Source organism: Thalassophryne amazonica, chromosome 19, assembly GCF_902500255.1.
Source record: "Thalassophryne amazonica chromosome 19, fThaAma1.1, whole genome shotgun sequence".
NCBI lineage: Eukaryota > Metazoa > Chordata > Actinopteri > Batrachoidiformes > Batrachoididae > Thalassophryne > Thalassophryne amazonica.
In genome coordinates this window covers 39,769,933-39,792,071 of record NC_047121.1, presented here as the reverse complement: position 1 = coordinate 39,792,071, position 22,139 = coordinate 39,769,933, and the positions used below count along the sequence as shown (strand labels likewise).

Here is a 22,139-nt window from a genome sequence, read left to right as displayed (position 1 = left end):
TTATCCACTAGTTTAAAATCTGTAACTATTTACAGTCCATGTGGTGCAAATGTTCACTTACTTAAAACTGTGTTTCACATGTGATCCAGGTGATGCGTCATCCAGACCACGTCTCCTCCTCTGTGTATCTGTGGGCCCATCATGAGAAAATCGTTGTTATCGACCAATCGGTGGCCTTCGTGGGCGGGATTGACCTAGCCTACGGTCGTTGGGATGACAGAGAACACCGGCTAACAGATGTAGGCAGTGTGACACGCTTTGTGGCGCTGGAGCAGGTCAGAAACACACAAAGGAGCTCAAATGTGCAAAGTAAATTGTAACATTCAAAAGTAGAGTTTCAAAAAAGTACAGATAAATAACAATTTAAACCCAATTCTGTGGGCGCCTCTGTACTCATGAAATTGTAAATGTATTGACTACTGTCCAGACGATGCTAGCTGATGGATGTTTGTTGGCTGTACTACAACTACCAGGGTAAATTTCCACTTGAGCAGGACTGGGCATACATTCATTCTGATATTTTGATAACATGAAGAGGATGAGAGTCCACATTTTTCCTGGATGAAACACCAGTCCATCACAGGTTACTTCCCCAGCCAAAGACAGTATCCATTTACAGCTGGGTGAACTGGGGCAATGCACATAAAGTGTCTTATCTAAATACACAGAGAAGGTGCTGAGACTGTGAATTGAATCTCGGTGAACATATTGGTAGCCCAACTCCATCTTACCCCATTCAGTTGTTAAGTGAGACGTAACGCATCGCGTGATTTTCAGCTTTTGGGTCCAAACAAAAAAAAAAAAATGCGCGCTTTGTCAGCGGTTTGTGGTCGTTGGTCATCTGCATCAGTTGAGCTTCTTTCGAAGCTAAGACCTCACGGGCAGAGTTCCCGGATGTGCGACTGAGTCAGTAGGTCAGAAACATCACCAGAGCTGTCGTTTTATAGATTCCCAGCCAATGACAAACAAACAGAAGTGGCTACAACTGATCAGGAAGGCCTCCTTCCCTGGCGTTTTTGTTTTGATTGCTGATGCTGTCGCGGCTGTACCGACCATTTATGAAATTAATCTCTTCAATTTACATAACCGTAAGTGTTTTGTTTGGACCCAGAAGCAGATTTATCATGTGATGCCTTATGTCAGAGCGTAACAGTCCCATTGAGCTACTTGCCCTGCATTATGTGACACACGCCTGCCAATTGGTTGACTTTTTGACAGTGACCAAAAATGTCCATTTTTGCATTGGGGAAGAAAGTGATTTCATCAGGCTATGAGCAAAATGTTGAAATAATCAGTATTTCAGAACCAGAGATGAACGTTCTATAGATCCTTGGCATTGATTGTGGGGTTGGCTTCTTTTTTTTTCTTGTAACTTCATTGGTGAATATCATTTCTATATAATTGCACAAATGTGCTGTACACTTTTTAAAAGCACAGTTCACTCTTCTTCTGCTGTATTTTACCATGTAATCCTTTCCTTTGCTGCTCTTCCCTCATGTTTTCTGTCCTCAGTCTGGCTCCAGCAACACTCTACACAGTAAGGACGTGTCCTCTGCTGATGCAGTTTCCCAGAGCAATGGGCGCGGGACACCACCCTGTGATGCAGTGGACTTACCCAAGTTGAAAGGGATCGGTCGTAGCAGGAAGTCACCCTTCACCCTGTACAGACACCTGCACAAACATACTGTGCAGCATGCAGACAGCATTAGCAGCGTGGATAGTGCAGGTTTGTTTGTGTCTCTGTGAAGAAAGACTGTAAGAGACTCGCAGTAGGAAAGCTGGAAGACAAGTAGAGTGTGTTCTGTATTTATAAAAAAAAAAAAAACTTTGGTCATGAGTCTGCCTTTCTGTCCCCTACAGGGAGGACAGAGAGAAACAGAAGTGACAGACAGTGAAAATGACAAATGCCCAAAATAAAGAGTCAGAATTTTACATGAAACTCAAATCTGAATTAAAATCACTATAAAAGCATGCTGGAATTCTGTGTTTGTGCACAGGAAGCGCTTCCATGCAGAGTTTAAAGACTGGTGTCGGAGAGTTGCTGGGTAACACTCGCTTCTGGCATGGCAAAGACTACTGCAACTTTGTCTACAAGGATTGGATCCAGCTGGAAAAACCTTTTGATGGTCTCTCGCTCTCTCTCTTTCTCACACACACACACACACACACACACACACACACACACACACACACACACACACGCACACACTCACTCACATTCAGGTCACAGAGTTTTTCCTGTTCATGATCCGTTTGCAGTTTTGAATTTTTTTTCTTGCCAAACTAGTTTGCGTACACAAATTACCATCTGGGAAGGTAAAGTACCTGTACTAAAAGAGTTATTGTTTGTCTTTTTTATCATCTGTTATTTACCTCCTCTCCTGCTTACGTCTTCTCTTATTCCATTTTAATTTTCCTTCCTTTCTGTGTACCCTTCATTTCTTCTTTCACCTTTTGTTGAATGCCACCTGCTCTTTTTTTTCCTCTCTTAATCGTGTCCCTGTTTGCGTCCTTTGGGAATTTATCATCGCTTTGTTCTTTCCTCTGTCGTCCTGCTTTGTGCAGACTTCATTGACAGGTACACCACTCCCAGAATGCCTTGGCATGACATTTCCTCTGTGGTTCACGGCGGGGCTGCACGGGATGTAGCCCGACACTTTATTCAGCGCTGGAACTTCACTAAGGCACTGACACACACGATTAACACACACACACACACAAAACAGGAACTTAGAAAAAAATAGGACTTAAGATTCTACCTGCATTTGTTTTGCAATCTTGATTATACGGATTTCACATTTATATTACTTCATTAATAATCATCATAATGCAAACTGGTGACTACAGCAGCTAATAGTAGAGAACAGTGCATTATTTTGCCCTTCAGCCAATAAATATTTTTGTAATTGAGTTCCATGCTGTTTTTAGATGGGGCATATTGGCATGCCCACTTCAGTTCTGTTTTGTGCAGATACACACAATAAACATCTCTATTATTAACGTCTTCTGTTTTTATGAAATGCACAAACCCCTAAACAAGTATACAGAGGGCACATAATGCTCTGACTTGGCTAAATAACAGGAAAAGTCAGGCTGGCACACTGTGGGGAAACTTTATTCCATGTAGTCATGCTCTCCATGGTGCCATATATTTTTCTGTTGCGCCAACTGTCTCCGCTTTCCTCCCTCTAACTTTATATTAATTTGTTTTGCTTATTTTCTCTCCTTCTGTGTCTTGTGCAGATCATGAAGCCGAAGTATCGCTCTCTCTCTTATCCATTCTTGCTGCCAAAGTCTCACTGCAGCGCCAGTGAGCTCAGATACGAAGTACCCAGTTGTGTTACCACCAAAGTACAGGTAAAAGAACAACAAGAAAACATTCAAGTCAGTTACTTAACTAGCTGGTGGCGCAGTCCCCTTAAAAATCGTTCCCCCTGATAACAAGGTTCATGGATTAACACCTCGTTTCTGCTTCAAACTGCACTTGCCATCATCTATCTCATTCATGGATTAACACCTCGTTTCTGCTTCAAACTGCACTTGCCATCATCTATCTCAGTAACAGATATCTGAAGCTTTTGTACAACAATCATTTTCACATAAATTCAGCATTATTTCACCATAAAAGGCTGCAGAAGTGATCAGAGTGCCGTGGTTAAACAAGCTGCTAGTTGATGCGTTCACTGCGCGTTGGACATTTCAAAGCATCACGGAATTTTGCCTTATTTCTGCTTAAAACTGACTTTAGACTGATTTCAGAGGTTTTACCTTTATCATCTGTTGGTTAATAATCCCATTAATCCATTTGATTGCTTTTGGTGAAGATACTCCGTCTCAGACGTGCTGCTGTGGTCCGAAATGACGCATGTGCAGATGCAAAAGGCGGACCGATTTTTAGGGGTGGATCGTTCGGTCTGTGATGCCGGTTAAAAAAAGCTAAGTTACTAAAACAGTCATTTTGAGTGCCATGTATGGCAGCACCCTGACATCGGGGAGAATGTGAGGCATAATTGTAAAGCGCTTTGAGCATCTGATTCAGATGGAAAAGCGCTATATAAATGCAGTCCATTTACCATTTAAAAAAATTACTCTTTTAACATTCAGACTTAATTTACAACATGACAAATATTTTTTTATTTGTCATGACAAATATGTATCATTTTTGTCCCAAATATTTGAAAAAATATTTGTAAGGTATAATTTTTCATGTTTTCCTGTAATTGGGGTAATAGAGTCATTGTTATATATGATGGAGAAAATCCAACAGCAAATACCACATATTGCTACTCTCTCACACTTCCTGCCACATCTCAGTGTTTTCATGCTCAAATACTGCTGGAAAGAGATAAAAGCATGTGCCTTAAAAAAAAAAACTCTCTGTAGGCCAAAACGTTATGCAACTATAAAAGTGGCTGACAGGTTTTTGTAGCTCAAAGAAACGCTAGGTGAAACGCTTGGATAAAATAAGTAATGCATCAGATTCCATAGAAAGCCTTCTTTTCTTTCTCGTGTTATTACATTTCTGATTTTGCCACTTCAGTGAATTCTGTACAGCTGCTCCATTCACACTGAATACTATGACTAGACTCAGTACAGTATCTTTCTTTGTTTGTCTATTAAGTGTTCAATACCTTTAAAAAGTAAAACTGTACTGTGAGATGTTTGCTGTGTTGTTATCCTAACAGGGTTGCAAAAACAGTATATGCTTGAGCAAAACAATTATGCACAAATATACAAAACAAAATACATTCAGGTAAATAATCTTCATTAATATAATCTGTAATAATCCTGTGTTTGTGTGTATAAGGTGCTGCGATCTGCAGCAGACTGGTCAGCAGGCATAAAGTACCATGAGGAGTCCATCCATAATGCCTACATCCAGGTTATTGCCAAGAGCAAGCACTACATCTACATAGAGGTAAAGCACTGTAGACTCATGTGCATTATCGCGCCTTGGGGCAACTGTTTGTTGTGATTTGGCGCTATATAAAAAAATTGATTGATTGAATTGATTGATTGATTATCAAAAGACGATAATTATAAAATAACATACTGAGTGGCTTAGTACTTCTAAGATTGGGAGAGGAGGCAAAGGTAATATTACTGACCTGAAAAATAAATCTATTTGAAAATGATTATTATGAAAGCGCATATATATATATATATATATATATATATATATATATATATATATATATATATATATATATATATATATATATATATATATATATCCATTGTCCGTTCATTAGCGCCCCCTGTTGTGGGTCCGTGTACCTACACTTTCACAACAATGACAGTAATTACTTTTTATGGTTCAGGCTCAAAACTTATCAATCAGCCCTTATATATATATATATATATATATATATATATATATATATATTACTGTCATTGTTGTGAAAGTGTAGGTACACGGACCCACAACAGGGGGCGCTAATGAACGGACAATGGAGGAAGTCAAATCACAAAGCTTTACTGTTGTGAACACGCACAACAAACACAACAGATTACCCTTATAGCGGTAAGCCGAATTCCAATGGTGTCGTGTGGGCAGGCTCGACGATAGGAGACGTCTGTCTGAGTCGAACCGGAACCACCCGATTTCCTCTGCCACTGAACCCCGGGAATACTGGAGCCGCCATGTCCCGAACTCCCAGGTGGCCACTGCCTCCGCTCGTCGGATCCGGTACTGCTGGCAAGGAACAGAAACAGTCAGGTGTGGGAGCGGCCGCACCCAGCAACACACGGGGTGGAAACACCACCTCCACCTCTACTCAAAATAGTACTGTAGGATTGGAATGTGAGTACTTATCCTACTTCGTCCAATACGGTCTTCAGCTGACCTAAGCACAAGCAACACAGTATTAATTCTCAGAATAATACAACTGGCTGAGTTCGTTACCTCCTTAGTAGAGCGATATCTCGGCAATGAGGTGGAGATGCCGTCCTGCTGATATACCTCCCTGGTGATTGACATCAGCTGTCTCAGGTGATGGGTGACAGCTGTCACCCTGGCTGCTCCTGTGAGGCGGCAGCGCCCTCCGATGTCTGGAGCCCGCACTCCAGACAGGGCGCCCTCTGGTGGTGGTGGGCCAGCAGTACCTCCTCTTCAGCGGCCCACACAACAGGACCCCCCCCCTCAACGGGCGCCTCCTGGCGCCCGACCAGGCTTGTCCGGGTGGCGGTGGTAGAAGTCGGCCAGGAGGGCCGGGTCCAGGATGAAGCTCCTCTTCACCCAGGAGCGTTCTTCGGGACCATACCCCTCCCAGTCCACCAGATATTGAAAACCCCGGCCCATCCGTCGGACGTCCAGTAGCCGGCGCACAGTCCAAGCCGGCTCGCCGTCGATGATCCGGGCAGGAGGTGGTGCCGGACCTGGAGCGCAGAGGGGTGAGGTGTGATGTGGTTTGATTCTTGAGACATGGAATACTGGATGAATTCACAGTGAGGCCAGGAGCTTAAGCCTCACTGCGGCGGGATTGATGATCTGGAGGATCTTAAACGGTCCTATGTACCGGTCCTGTAGTTTAGGGGAGGCCACTTGCAGTGGAATGTCTTTGGTGGACAACCACACCTCCTGCCCAGGACGATACGTAGGAGCCGGGGTCCGCCGCCGGTCTGCATGGGTCTTCGCCCTCATCCGGGCCTTCAACAAAGCAGAACGGGCGGCACGCCACACCCGACGGCACTTCCGCAGGTGGGCCTGGACCGAGGGCACACCGACCTCTCCCTCAACCACCGGAAACAATGGGGGTTGATACCCCAAACACACCTCAAAAGGGGAGAGGCCGGTGGCTGATGACACTTGACTGTTGTGGGCGTACTCGATCCAGGCCAGATGAGTACTCCAGGCCGCCGGGTGCGCGACTGTCACACAACGTAGCGTCTGCTCCATCTCCTGATTGGCCTGTTCTGCTTGCCCGTTGGTCTGGGGATGATACCCGGACGAGAGACTGACCGTGGCCCCCAGTTCCCGGCAGAAGCTCCTCCAGACGTGCGAGGAGAACTGGGGACCGCGATCGGAGACAATAATCCCGGACGTCGGTCTCCAGGGATGCCCACCAGAAATGCTGCCGGACGACTGCCACGGTTCTTCGCACCCCAGGATGACAGGAGAGCTTGGAACCGTGACAGAAGTCCGGGACCGCAGCCCTTGCCTCTGGTGGGACGTAAAGTCTGTTCTTCGGCCCGGTTCCGGGGTCCGGGTTTCGTGCCAGGGCCTCCCGGACGGTCTTCTCTACATCCCAGGTGAGGGTGGCCACGATAGTGGACTCCGGGATGATGGGATCCGGGGGATCCGACGACTCCGTTCTGACTTCGTCTTCATGTACCCGGGACAAAGCATCCGATCTTTGGTTTTTGGTCCCGGGACGGTAGGTGATCCGGAAGTCAAAACGGCCGAAGAACAGTGACCAGTGGGCTTGCCTGGGATTCAGCCGCTTGGCGGTCCTGATATACTCCAGGTTCCGGTGGTCAGTGAAAACCGTGAATGGCACGGACGTTCCCTCCAACAGATGTCTCCACTCCTCAAGGGCCTCTTTCACCGCAAGGAGTTCTCGATTGCCGACGTCATAGTTCCGTTCGGCCGGGGTCAACCTGCGGGAAAAATAGGCACACGGGTGAAGGACCTTATCGGTCTTCCCGCTCTGGGATAGCACGGCTCCTATCCCTGAGTCCGAGGCGTCCACTTCAACCACTAACTGGCGACTAGGATCGGGCTGCACCAGAACGGGTGCAGACGAGAAGCGCCGTTTCAACTCCTTGAATGCGGCATCGCAACGATCCGACCAGGTGAAGGGAACTTTTGGCGAGGTTAGGGCTGTCAGGGGGCTGACTACCTGACTGTAGCCCTTAATGAACCTCCTGTAGAAATTAGCAAAGCCGAGGAACTGTTGCAGTTTCCTACGGCTTGTGGGTTGGGGCCAGTCTCTCACCGCCGCAACCTTGGCCGGATCAGGAGCGACGGAGTTGGAGGAGATAATGAACCCCAGGAAGGACAAAGAAGTGCGGTGGAACTCACACTTCTCGCCCTTCACAAACAGTCGGTTCTCCAACAACCGCTGCAGGACCTGACGGACATGTTTCACATGGGTCTCAGGGTCCGGAGAAAAGATGAGTATATCGTCTAGGTATACGAAGACGAATCGGTGCAAGAAATCCCGCAAGACATCATTAACCAATGCTTGTAAAGTCGCGGGAGCGTTTGTGAGACCGAACGGCATGACCAGGTACTCAAAGTGACCCAAGGGGGTGTTAAATGCCGTCTTCCACTCGTCTCCCTTCCGGATCCGAACCAGGTGATACGCATTCCTAAGATCAAGCTTGGTGAACATCTTAGCTCCATGCAGGGGCGTGAACACCGAATCTAATAGGGGCAACGGGTATCGGTTGCGAACCGTAATGTCGTTCAGTCCCCTATAATCAATGCATGGACGAAGTCCGCCGTCTTTTTTACCCACAAAAAAGAAACCCGCACCCATCGGGGAGGTGGAATTCCGGATCAACCCGGCGGCTAACGAGTCCCGGATGTAGGTCTCCATTGATTCGCGCTCAGGCCGTGAGAGGTTGTACAGCCTGCTGGACGGGAACTCACTGCCCGGAACCAAATCAATGGCACAATCATAAGGACGGTGGGGGGGAAGAGTGAGCGCCAGATCCTTGCTGAACACGTCGACAAGGTCATGGTACTCCACCGGCACCATCCCCAGATTGGGCGGGACTCTGACCTCCTCCTTAGCCTGGGAGCCGGGAGGAACCGAGGAACCTAAACATACCCGATGGCAGGTCTCGCTCCACTGAACCACTACCTCGGACGGCCAATCGATCCGGGGATTGTGTTTCAACATCCAGGGAAACCCCAAAATCACACGGGAGGTAGCAGGAGTCACAAAAAACTCGATCTCCTCCCGGTGATTTACGGACACCACCAGAGTTACAGGTGGTGTCTTATGAGTGATTGGAGGGAGTAGGGAGCCATCTAGTGCTCGCACCTGTACAGGCGAGGTAAGCGCCACCAGAGGGAGCCCTATCTCCCTGGCCCATCTGCTGTCCAACAGATTCCCTTCAGAGCCCGTGTCCACCAGTGCTGGGGCTTTCAGGGTTGATTCCTCATAGAGGATCGTAACTGGGAGTCGTGTGGCAATGTGGGTGTGTCCCACGTGAATGTCTCGGCCCACCCTTAGCCCAGTCTCTAGGGGCGGGCGTTGGTGTTTAACCGCCCGGGGCAGTCTCTCACTTGGTGCTCTGTCGAGCCACAATTAAAACATACTCCGTGGATCTGCCTCCTCTGTGTATCTGGTGCCCTAAATGTTGCCCTGCTCGTGTCCATAGCTTCGTCAGCAGGGGGAGCTGTAGCCACACGGAGCGCCGGAACCGTGGAGCGTGGGGAAGGCGGGAAGCAGCCTCTCTTGCATCTGTGTGAGCCAATCAGCGCTCAGCGCAAAGAGCTCAGCCAATTAAAATCTCCGTTGCTGGTTGCCTACCTCCTTTTTCGAGTGGAGGAGTCAGGCGGTCTCCTGTGAGTGCTTTTGGCCGAGGGGAGGGCTCCAGTCCCCCAGAAGTACCTGCTGCTCATTGAGGAGAAATACGTGATTTCACCTCAGAGTCTCCAAAAGTCTCCAAAAACTAGATTTCTTGCTAATTGCTTTTATGAAAAGAAGTCACTGGAGGGGTCTGAATAGTCGCTAAATTTAGAGACAGTCGCAAAGTTGGCAACACTGCTCTGACGTGGGAACAGGAACCCAAGGGGTCCTAGAAGAAATATAAATAACTGTCATTTATTATGTTATTTGTGAATACTTTATGCTGGTGCTTGTGGTGATTTTGTTCAAGTTGTGTGGCTAAATATGTGCGGTGTTAAAATGTAGCGTAGCAACAGTCAACATCATGAGTGCAAATTCTACCTCAAAGCATGATTTGTTTGTTGTGTTGTGGGTAGTTGTGGATAATAAAAAAAAACAAGCTAAACTGTGTGGGAACACTCTTTGTAAGGGTTTTTTTTCCGCCACCTAGTGCTGTGAATGTATAAGACATGTAAAAGTCTTGTAAAACAACCCCACATTGTTCCAAGAGAAATACCTCATCTTATATTCCGACTAATACCGTCCTTTATTTCATTTTACTATCTCATGCTGAATTCTCTCATGTTGGTGAATGATACTAGTAACAAGGCATCGTCAGTGAAGCTTGCTTTAATGAGAGCAATTGTTTTAAGAAATTGAGAGTGCACTGTCATTGTGGTAGTTATCGTGGAATAAAAAGCTTCATTTTTTTTTTGTCATAAAAACAGTGACACTTGATGTGCAAAAACCGCACGCGGTTGCTGCATTGTCTTTTTTATGTCCCATTTTCCTCTCAGAATCAGTTCTTCATCAGCTGTGCTGACAACAGGACAGTATACAACAAGATCGGAGATGCCATCATCGAAAGGATCATCAGAGCGCACAAGTACTATGTTTGCATAAGTGCAACTAGTATTTGATTGTATGATGTGTCAGAGATTATGGATGCAGTGTTTTTTGTGTGACTGAACTGTTATGAATGGGGAATTCTTCTCAGTAATACATACTTGGTGTCTTGTTGCTGATGTGTCTTTACTCATAGGGAAGGTAAGAAGTACCGGGTGTATGTGGTCACCCCTCTGCTTCCTGGATTTGAGGGTGACATCACCACTGGGGGAGGTAGTGCCATCCAGGCAGTCATGCACTTCAACTACAGGTCAGCTTGTGAAGTTCTTGACACTTTTACAGTGAAAGAGGAACAACTGAGTGAAAGAAGACTACTGTATATGTGGAAGTGTGGTCGGAGAGCATGTAGTTTTTTTTTGTTTGTTTGTTTGTTTGCTTACTTCAGGTTTAGTCATGCTTGTAACATTTACATAGTTTGTGTGCTATACATGACATCAGCCTTCTTCTTCTTTGTTCCTTCTTTGTCTCTGTCAGAACCATGATCCGAGGAGAATACTCAATAATCTCCCAACTGAAAAAAGAGAGTAAGTACAAGAATATGCTTTGACTGCTGGGAAATCTTAATGTAAATACTAAACTGTGTATTTCAACCAAAGTCTCAAACACGTCATTTAGCAGTGATAACAAAGGATGTCTTTGTAAATTTGTTGGATCAATTGGGGTGGGGGGGTAATCATCCTCAAAAGTTTATTTATACATTGCAAGCCACAAAAAAGCATCTTGAAATCTTGCAATGCTATAAAAAATTAGTTAGACAAGGTGTGCTTCTGCTTTTTAGCTGAACAGGCACTCAAAACAATTGAAACATTGACTTTAATTAAAAATATTTTGTCAACAGAAGTTAGTTAAAAGCAAAAACGTTAAGTTAATCTTTGTGTTCACTCACTCATCACTCATCTTCAACCGCTTTTCCGGGTTCAGGTCGCGGGGGCAACAGCTCCAGCAAGGGACCCCAGACTTCCCTTTCCCATGCCACATTGACCACCTCTGACTGGGGGATCCCGAGGCATTCCCAGGTCAGTGTGTAGAGATAATCTCTCCACCTAGTCCTGGGTCTTCCCTGGGGTCTCCTCCCAGATGACCGAACCACCTCAGTTTGCTCCTTTCAACGGGAAGGAGCAGCGACGCTACTCCAAGCTCTCCACAGATAACCGAACTTCTCACCCTATCTCTAAGGGAGACACCATCCACCCTCCTGAGGAAGCCCATTTCGGCCGCTTGTACCCGTGATCTAGTTCTTTCAGTCATGACCCAACCCTCATGACCATAGGTGAGAGTAGGAATGAAGATTGACCAGTAGCTCGAGAGCTTTGCCTTTTGGTTCAGCTCCCTTTTCGTCACAACAGTACGGTAGAGCAAATGCAATACCGCCCCTGCTGCACCGATTCTCCGGCCAATCTCACGCTTCATTGTCCCCTCACTCGTGAACAAGATCCCGAAGTACTTGAACTCCTTCACTTGGGGCAAAGCCATATTCCCTACCCGGAGTAGGCAATAAATCGGTTTCCTGCTGAGAACCATGGCATGCATTTTAAGTAAAATGAAAACAGAAAGGTAATATGAATAATACAACCCACCTCATTACTTTTTGGGGTATACCCAAAAATCTAACAAGGCAACACTGCTAGTAGAGGAAGCGTAACCTGAGTATAGTCTTTGACAGACATTGAACATATAGAAATCACATCAACCTGAAGATCAACAAGACTAACAGTATGACAGGTGTAATAAGACGTTGCTCTGTGCACTTGTACACAGATCTTCAAAGTACTCCACAGAGCAGTAGCCCATCAACATCCCAAGAATGGCAGTGCAGTTTGGAGCCCATCTCTCAAGAAGGATATATTACCCATCGAAAATATACAAAGAAAAACAATGAAATCGATTCCCTTCCTAAAACATATGAGCTACTAGTATAGAATGAAGAAACTGAATCTACCAACACTCAGGTTCAGACATCTTTGTGGTAACACGATTGAGACAGTCAAGATGTATACAACATCTCCAGCTTGATGACTCTAGGAGAACATGGGGTAGCAACCTCAAGCTTAGCAAAACGCAGCTGCCAGTCCAACCTGAAGCTGTATAGTTTCCCCCCAAAGAATTGTCAGTGTTTGGAACAGCTTACCAAAGAAGGTTGTCTCACTTCCTAGCATCTCTCTTTTTGAAAGGACTGCCATTAACAATGTGATTTCAGATATTTGATTGTGTAAACTGCATTGATAATGTTTAAGCCTTAGATTAAATATTACATTTTCCTTATTCATTACATTTGACCTCTAACAAGAAATGGAGCGATTAAAGTTCTTTACAGTATCTTTAGTGCATCTACTACTGGTCTGATGTTGATGTGCTTTTATTTTGAAATACATTCGGCAGACAGAGCTGTCAGCGGTCCTGCCAAGCTTAAACACTGGCCATAACTTTAAAAAATAGGGCCCACAAACTTCTTTGAAGTCATTAAAGACTACGGTACTACACAAAATACACAACACCCTGCTCTAAAAGGGTATTGGACTTGCATCCAGAGGGAGTCACAGACTCTCCTCCACTTCACACAAGGGAATACAGAGATTAGCACTGGTCCATTGGGCAGCAGTGGCCTGGAAAGGATTGCATACATATGTTTTCATTGTAGCACAATCTGTATGAATAAATGAAGAGGCAGATGTTCTGGGATTGTTCACTTAATTTCATGAAAATTGACTGGAGTAATTTGCACTTTCTTGGAGTTGAGTGGGTGGGTGGGGGAGCGGGGAGACAAAATTGAACAGTCGCTGCTTCAGATAATGTATAACATTCCCACAAGCTTTGTGAAAATTGGCTTTTAAAGGGTGTTATTGGTTCCAACTCTGCAAAACAAACAAAAAACAAAACAAAACAGCATCCTTGGGGAATATAAGGGTATTTTTTTAGACACTTGTTGATAAGTTGATTCTCTCCTGTCATGTCTTGTCACCCAGTGGACGACCAGTGGATGAATTACATCTCAATTACTGGTCTGCGGACTCACGCTGAGCTGGAAGGACGCCTTGTCACAGAGCTCATCTACGTCCACAGCAAGATGCTGATTGCCGATGACAACACAGTCATCATCGGTCAGTCTGTCTCTCACCTGGGACTGTTCAACTATTTTGTTAGTGTTTTCACACATGATTATTTCAGGAATGTTGCCTCCAACAAATGTGACAATTTGAAAAATCTGTCTCTGCTGTGTATATGTGTGCAGTAAATAAACGTGCCAACGGTTACAATGTGTTGTCTGGTGTAACGTTGCCCTGCACTGCCCTCTGCTGGCTGATCTGGCTGATTTTGTGCTGGCTTGTGTCCTTTGTGCATCTCAAGTGTTTTTTTTTTTAAAGATTTTGTTTTATTATTGGAGATGATGCTACCCCCCCCCCCCCACCCCCAAACAGTCATTTGTCTGTGGGTTTAACATTTAGTAAGAGGAAAAAGAAAACACAAGCCATCTAAACACTAAGGCCTGATTTACAGTGCATCTGAAAAGTATTCATAGAGCTTAACCTTTTCCACATTTAATGTCAAAATAGAGTAAAATTATTTTTCCCTCAAAATTCTGCTCACAATGCCCCATAATGACATAAAAAAGGTTTTTTTTTAATTTGTGCAAATTTGTTAAAAATGAAAACTAAGAAATCATATGTACATAAGTACGTAAGATCCATCAGGTTGGATGGGGACAGTAGTGGGCACAGCTAATCAAAACGTTAGCTTTGATAGCCGCTGATCAGCTAACTGAAAAGTTATCTTTTATAATGCTAAACCAATAAACCACCCAAAAATTTATGGGAAGCTACAGCTAAACCGCTAACTTTCAGCATTGTCTCCGGTACACTCTCAGCTACTAACAAGTTGATTTTGAGTTTAAACACCGCCAGCGCTTCTGATAGAATCAAAGGCGATCACAAACCCAAACATAGCTAATGAATCAGCACTGCTGTCTTTGTGCACCCTGCCCACTGCTGTAGAGAAGCGTCATTTACCTTGACAGAATACAGAGGTTCAGCCGTGAGGCAGACGTCTTGAAAAGGAAAGCAGATTTGACTTATGGTTTTGATTTATAAATCAAATTCATCAGGATAGAATAACTACATTAATGTGAACTCTCAAAATGTACAAAGTGAAAATACAACATATATTTGTTAATTTTAAAATAATGGACTAATTCTGAAGATTTGAACACACACACACACACACACAGATGCCCATAGGGAACAGTGAATTAAAATTGTCCAGACATGAGAAAATTAAAGCATGAATGATTATTTCCAGCTCAGCTTGAGACACAATGTTTCTAAGATGGGTAATTTTGTGTAAATGGAAGCTGCACGATTGTACAAGACAGTTAACATGTGAATCCAAATTGAGAGAGTGGTCCAATGTAACACCCAGATTTCTGACCATTGAGTGAACTGAAGAAGACAGAAATCCAAGGTTCTTAATCACTGAGGCAACAAACTTGTCAGGGGAACAAACAAGAACTTCAGTTTTTGCTGTATTAAGCAACATAGTGAGCAGCAATCCAGTTCTTTATAACATGAACAGTTTTGAAGGACAGATACTGTAGCAACATTCTGAGGTGTAAATTCGAAGATATACAGCTCATGTCAGACATCTTTGTCCATGTTGCTGCAGGATCTGCTAACATCAATGACAGAAGCATGCTGGGAAAACGTGACAGTGAGGTGGCAGTGATCGTAGAGGACTCTGAAAAGGTTTCTGCAGTGATGGACGGGCAGGAGTATGAAGCTGGACCTTTTGCACTTCAGCTCCGTCTTGAATGCTTCAGGTGTGTGTGTGTGTGTCTGTGTGTGTGTGTGTGTGTGTGTGTGCGTCATTGTTAAAAGGTTATGTTTTTTCCAGTTAATTGCCTTTTTGTTGGTCACAGCCTCCAAACTATCCTTCCAAAGAGCCCTTTCTGAATTGTAAAGACTTAACCTGTTGAAGAAACAAAAGTCAACAAGCATCATTGTTCTCTGTCAGTGTTTCAAAACATTTAAGATGTCTATGTTTCTCCCTACTTGTTAAAAGCCACCATCTGTTTTGTCTATCTGCCTCCTCTTTCTGTTGTCTGTACCTTGTTTCTCTTTGTAAACAGGACGATCCTCGGAGGTCACACCGACACGAGCATTGACCTGACTGATCCCATCAGTGATCGCTTCTATAAGGAGGTCTGGATGACCACAGCTGGGCGCAACGCCACCATTTATGAGAAGGTCAGTTGGACAGAATATTTCATCCAGACAGGAAGAAATGTAGCAACGCTGTTAGTAAACTTTCCCGTTCTTGAATGTTGTACAGATATATATATAAAAAAAAAAAATCAGATCACAGACATGACACAAAACTAAAGTCATTTCAAATGGCAACTTTCTGGCTTTAAGAAACACTATAAGAAATCGGGAAAAAAATTGTGGCAGTCAGTAACAGTTACTTTTTTAGACCAAGCAGAGGGAAAAAAATATGGACTCACTCAATTCTGAGGAAAAAATTATGGAATCATGAAAAACAAAAGAACGCTCCAACACATCACTAGTATTTTGTTGCACCACCTCAGGCTTTTATAACAGCTTGCAGTCTCTGAGGCATGGACTTAATGAGTGACAAACAGTACTCTTCATCAATCTGGCTCCAACTTTCTCTGATTACTGTGGCCAGATCAGCTTTGCAGGTTGGAGCCTTGTCATGGACCATTTTCTTCAACTTCCACCAAAGATTTTCAATTGGATTAAGATCCGGACTATTTGCAGGCCATGACATTGACCCTATGTGTCTTTTTGCAAGGAATGTTTTCACAGTTTTGGCAAGATGCATTATCATCTTGAAAAATGATTTCATCATCCCCAAACATCCTTTCAATTGATGGGATAAGAAAAGTGTCCAAAATATCAACATAAACTTGTGCATTTATTGATGATGTAATGACAGCCATCTCCCCAGTGCCTTTACCTGACATGCAGCCCCATATCATCGACTGTGGAAATTTACATGTTCTCTTCAGGCAGTCATCTTTATAAATCTCATTGGAACGGCACCAAACAAAAGTTCCAGCATCATCACTTTGCCCAATGCAGATTTGAGATTCATCACTGAATATGACTTTCATCCAGCCATCCACAGTCCACGATTGCTTTTCCTTAGCCCATTGTAACCTTGTTTTTTTCTGTTTAGGTGTTAATGATGACTTTCGTTTAGCTTTTCTGTATGTAAATCTCATTTCCTTTAGGCGGTTTCTTACAGTTCGGTCACAGACGTTGACTCCAGTTTCCTCCCATTCGTTCCTCATTTGTTTTGTTGTGCATTTTCGATTTTTGAGACATATTGCTTTAAGTTTTCTGTCTTGACGCTTTGATGTCTTCCTTGGTCTACCAGTATGTTTGCCTTTAACAACCTTCCCATGTTGTTTGTATTTGGTCCAGCGTTTAGACACAGCTGACTGTGAACAACCAACATCTTTTGCAACATTGCGTGATGATTTACCCTCTTTTAAGAGTTTGATAATCCTCTCCTTTGTTTCAATTGACATCTCTCGTGTTGGAGCCATGATTCATGTCAGTCCACTTGGTGCAACAGCTCTCCAAGGTGTGATCACTCCTTTTTAGATGCAGACTAACAAGCAGATCTGATTTGATGCAGGTGTTAGTTTTGGGGATGAAAATTTACAGGGTGATTCCATAATTTTTTCCTCAGAATTGAGTGAGTCCATATTTTTTTTCCCTCTGCTTGGTCTAAAAAAGTAACTGTTACTGACTGCCACAATTTTTTTTTTCCTGATTTCTTAGTGTTTCTTAAAGCCAGAAAGTTGCCATTTGAAATGACTTTAGTTTTGTGTCATGTCTGTGATCTGCTTTTTTTCTACAAAATTAAACAACTGAATGAACATCCTCCGAGGCCGGTGATTCCATAATTTTTGCCAGGGGTTGAATAAGAAAACAAAAAAAACCCCTGCTTCTTTACACGTTATTTTCATGGAAAAAAATTCAAATATTGGCCTTAAAATGGCGCCAGCATCTGGGCTTTGAGCTGAGTCTCATAGCTCATCTTAAACTTGTGAAAAATGTGTGATGTGATATTTGATATAATGCAAAAATGATAAGCATGGCAGCTACCTTTTTGCAAACTTGACAGTAGTTCATTTTTTGTTTTAATGAGGCAAATTTTGCAGTGGGAAATGAGCTTTAGGTGGAGTTTTTTTGGACTAGTTGTTTACTGTTGGTTTGATGTCAAAAGGCTCTCAATATGCAAAATTTTTTCTGTTTTGCTTTGCCTCACTAAAAGCTGAAAAGTACAAGTTGAACTGTTGATTCTTTTGAGCTGTGATTCTTTGTTCTGATAAGTTTGTTTTTTTCACTTTAGCAATTGTGACATGCCAGTTACTTAAATACTAGAGGTTGTGTCATCAGGGTCAATGGTCAAAACACGTGTTTCTGCTAATTTTCAGGAGAAATGTGAATTGGGTTCAATAGAAAATTTTCTGAATGATTTAAAGGCAAAAAAAAATGCTCTCTAGTTTACATGATTTCAGAGATCTGAGTGAATTCTGTTTGTTTTTTTCCCCCATTACCCTCAACCAGAGGTGGGACAAAGTCACCATCAAGTCACTCTCAAGTCATGAATCAGAAAGTCTCAAGTCATATGACCACCAATTGTTTGCAAGCTGACTTGAGACTTGATTTGGGACTTGCTGATTCATGACTTGAGAATGACTTGAAATGGACTTCATCCCACCTCTGCCTTCAACCTTAAGGCCACCTGACATGCGCATGTCTTTGATTCATGCACTAGCACGACCTGTGTTGTGCTGGAGAGTAAACTTGTCTTTAACTGGTGCAGACAGGACGTGAGAGGGGCACTGGTGCGTGCTATTGCGCACAGAGAATTTTGAAATGTTCAAAAAATCTTTCAGGCATAAATGTTGTGCTATGTGGCGTGATCTAATCGCCAACACAATGTGCAGCTCGTCAAGTGGAGTAAAGAAGTGAACGGAGTGAGTGGTGACGTCAGTGGATCGCATCAGAGCGCAGCTTGTCTGAACATTATAACAAGAAGTTAAATCTTTTATAAACATACTTTAACAACTGCACACAAGAAGGAAAGAACACACAAGTGTTTTATCAAGCCATGACAATGTAAACATGACAAATAATGACCTTTTTAGATGGCTCAAAATGCTTTTTGCAGCTTGTTAGGCGTGCACACCAACGGCTGGAGCGAGAGTGGTCCTCTGTGATTCAGGATTCATGATTACAGCCGTTTTCAACGGCCAATTTGCAGACAAAATGATTAATCTGCCACGAAATAATTATTTTATATACACAGCATCCAGCGCAGAGCGCGTGGCAGACAGTGGAACAAAGAACGGCGTCCAGCTGGGATCACAGCGGGTGCGATCATCGTGACGATGGCCGTGCAAGTGTGTGAATCAAAGTCATGCTCGTGTCAGGGGGCCATAACACTTCATCTTCTGTTAAAATATTCCATTAGACTGCATGGAAACCCATATCTTGCAAGTAATTTGACACCAGAATTAACACTGTAGGTGCAGCCGTTCCACTCTGTGAGCACCTAATCAGATCTTAGAAGTTAAGCGGAGTAGCTCATGATTAGTACCTGGCTCGGAGACACTTTGGGAACACCAGGAGCTGTACACTATTTAGACCTGGAGTTATGTCAAGAAGGACGTCCAGTGCAAAAATAAATAAATACATAAATGAATAAAAAATAATTCAACACAGTATGATCAGTGGTTCCTGAGATGTCACTTCACATCCTTACAAGGTGTGGATAGATAGGCAGAATAGTATAGAACACTATACATAGTTTGTTTGTTCAGTATGTCCCTCTAACACTGTTTGCTGCCTGAACAATACTGTCAAAGAAAAAGCCGGTAACTACCATATTTTCTGAACCAGATGTTGCATTGGAGTATTAGTTGCAACTGTCCAAATATGCAAACTAAAGTGGGGGTGTATCAGTCACATTTGTTATTTAAATGTGGTGCTACTGCTTCATTCAAACAAGAAGCAAATCAACACGTTATTGATTTATAATGCAAACTCCCCATTAGGGAGGAGAAGCTCGTGGGCTATTTAAAGTTATTGTGTTAAACTCAAAGAACTTGTGTAAACTGCTTCTTGACTCTACAGAACAAAGGAAAATGTGAATCTCACTAGTGTAAATAAACTTTTAATTGATTATATACTTCAAAAACCTTGTAGGTAGCCTCACCTTAGCCTAACCATCCTCCTCCTTGTAGTTTTGGCTGTCCCATAAATTACAAACAAATCATTTGCTGAGTTATATAAAGGTTATTCTGTCTCTTTATTCAAGAGCATGTGAAGGATATTCCCTCTTTATTCATGAGTGTAGTCTTTCAATTTGAGAGCATGGTTTACTAATTTCACTTATTTTCAAAGACCCAGCTCATCCTGCTCATTTCAGATGTTCTTCTTCTTCCTCTTGTTTTGTAGCAGTTGTCCTCCAGCTTAATGATGCATTGACACCAAATTCTGCTCTGTAGTGTGGATCAGACAATTAGAACCTGACTGAGATGGGTTATTTTGATGGCTGATATAATACTGATATTAAAAAAAAAAACTAAAAATTTACAATACTGATATACTGACAATATATACACTACTGAATACCGCATATACTGATATATGGTACATCCGGAAAGTATTCACAGTGGGCTTCATTTTTTCCACATTTTGTTAAGTTACAGCCTTATTCCAAAATGGATTAAATAAATTTTTGTCTTCAAAATTCTACATACAATAGCCCATAATAATGATGTGAAAAAGTATATATATATATTTCTTAAGATTTTTGCAAATTTATTAAAAATACTAAGAAATCACATGTATTCACAGCCTTTAACCCCAACTGGGGTAAATTTAGTTGACATGATTTGGAATGGAACACATGTCTACATATAAGGTCCCACAGTTGACAGTGCATGTCAGAGCACAAACCAAGCATGAAGTCAGAGGAGTTGTCTGTAGACAGGTCTGTAATTGCAGAGACAAGATTGTTTCAAGTATGCAGTATTTTTTGACATACAACTCAATTTAAAATGTAAGTTGCAGGACCAGCCAAACAAGTAAAAAACACACAAAAAAGAAAACTGTCTTATAAGTCCTAAAAATACGGTAGTTTCCATTGAGAGTGCTATGTTATTGTATTGTGATCATATTAGCTTAGTTTTGTCTTGCTTGCAGGTATTTCGGTGCCTTCCTTCATCTCTGATACGGAACATGACAGAGCTGGAGCAGTACCAGTCCAAACCAGGCCTGTCCCACACAGACTCGGCACGTGCTCAGGAAGAGCTGCGTAAAATTCGTGGTTTCCTGGTCCAGTTTCCTCTGGATTTCCTGTCTGAACACAACCTCATGCCCTCTGTTGGAACAAAGGAGGCCATGGTTCCAACTGAGATCTGGACATAAGGATGTGACACATTTAAGTATGGCTTTTTTGCAATGTTCTTGTGCTCAACCAGAAAAAGGTGCAACATAGGATATTTACAAGAGATCACCTCTGCTTAATCTAATCAGATATGAGGTTGCAGTTATACCTCTCCTTTGTGTCTCTGTAGCCGCTGGACTTTGACAGGTCTGTCAAACTTTTTATAACAGTTTATAAAGGTAGGAAGTCTGAGGAGCAAAGAAGCTGTGGAGCTTAAAGCATGAAGGACATGAACTTTGGGTTTTGGGAATCAAACACAACTTTGGACGCATTTGGACTGCGGTAGAAGCTACAATTTCTAAGGAACTTTCCACGATGCTAACCCACATGACAGATTACTCGGGGATTGCGACGCTTGTGATTTGCTGCTTGTGCACTTGTACAGTGCAGTTGGTATGCTGTTTGTGAGCTCGTACATGAGTCGAACCTACGTATGTGCGGCTTTAGAATGAATATCTCCAATTAAAAGTTTATGTTGGCAGAATTCTGCGGATGTTTACAAATATGAACTACGCTTTTTCACTATGACAGTACGTCCGCACAGACAGTTTAACTATTTCAACGGCGATGCACCGTTTATTAGACAACATCTTTTCAAAACTGAAATAGTAATCATGATACCAGAAAACCTTTCAGAGACACCATACTGTCTGTGGAAGCTGTTTTATTTGAGAAAATGTTGAAATAAGGCTTTTGCACTGCACAATGTTCTGGCAAATGAAGTGAAAATGCTTTTTATTTTGTTGTCTGTGCCATAGCTGATATTTGAAGCTGGATGAATCAGTCGAGTTGAATATTATATACTGTATGCAGACACAACTTTCACTGTGTTAGCTAATAACGTGAAGCTGGCGGCCATATTGTGAGGGACACTACTGGTTTCTAAACAAGGGCATGTTTGAGAAAACACTACTACCTTTGTGAAATTTGACATATTTAGAAAAATTCTCTGTTTTGTGAAATAATGCATATTTAGAAGCCTAACAAATTAAAATTTGTCAGTATTTGTTGCGAAGTTAGAATTAGATAAAATTAAAATGGAAATACATGTCAGTAAATGAAATTCTATGTGGAACTATAATACTTCTGTTTTAGTCTTAGTGAGATGGATACTTTTGGTCAACAATTACATTGTTTTTGATGAGCAGATTGCTGCTTTTTGCAAGACGGTTTAAAATTTAAAAT

The 22,139-nt window shown here is 42.8% G+C and overlaps 1 protein-coding gene across 1 annotated transcript in view; it reads left to right on the top strand.

The window, feature by feature from the left end:
• Positions 1 to 22,139, top strand: part of pld1a (phospholipase D1a) — a 107,973-nt gene that overhangs the window by 85,755 nt on the left and 79 nt on the right. The window contains exons 14-26 of the mRNA XM_034195317.1: positions 90 to 275; positions 1,513 to 1,726; positions 1,998 to 2,126; positions 2,566 to 2,684; positions 3,244 to 3,357; positions 4,808 to 4,918; positions 10,361 to 10,449; positions 10,606 to 10,719; positions 10,944 to 10,993; positions 13,433 to 13,567; positions 15,126 to 15,279; positions 15,589 to 15,706; positions 20,711 to 22,139. The exon at positions 20,711 to 22,139 is cut by the window's right edge and continues 79 nt beyond it. Coding sequence (XP_034051208.1) covers positions 90 to 275; positions 1,513 to 1,726; positions 1,998 to 2,126; positions 2,566 to 2,684; positions 3,244 to 3,357; positions 4,808 to 4,918; positions 10,361 to 10,449; positions 10,606 to 10,719; positions 10,944 to 10,993; positions 13,433 to 13,567; positions 15,126 to 15,279; positions 15,589 to 15,706; positions 20,711 to 20,935 — 1,758 coding nt within the window. The 3' untranslated portion in view covers positions 20,936 to 22,139. The remainder of the gene's footprint in view (positions 1 to 89; positions 276 to 1,512; positions 1,727 to 1,997; positions 2,127 to 2,565; positions 2,685 to 3,243; positions 3,358 to 4,807; positions 4,919 to 10,360; positions 10,450 to 10,605; positions 10,720 to 10,943; positions 10,994 to 13,432; positions 13,568 to 15,125; positions 15,280 to 15,588; positions 15,707 to 20,710) is intronic.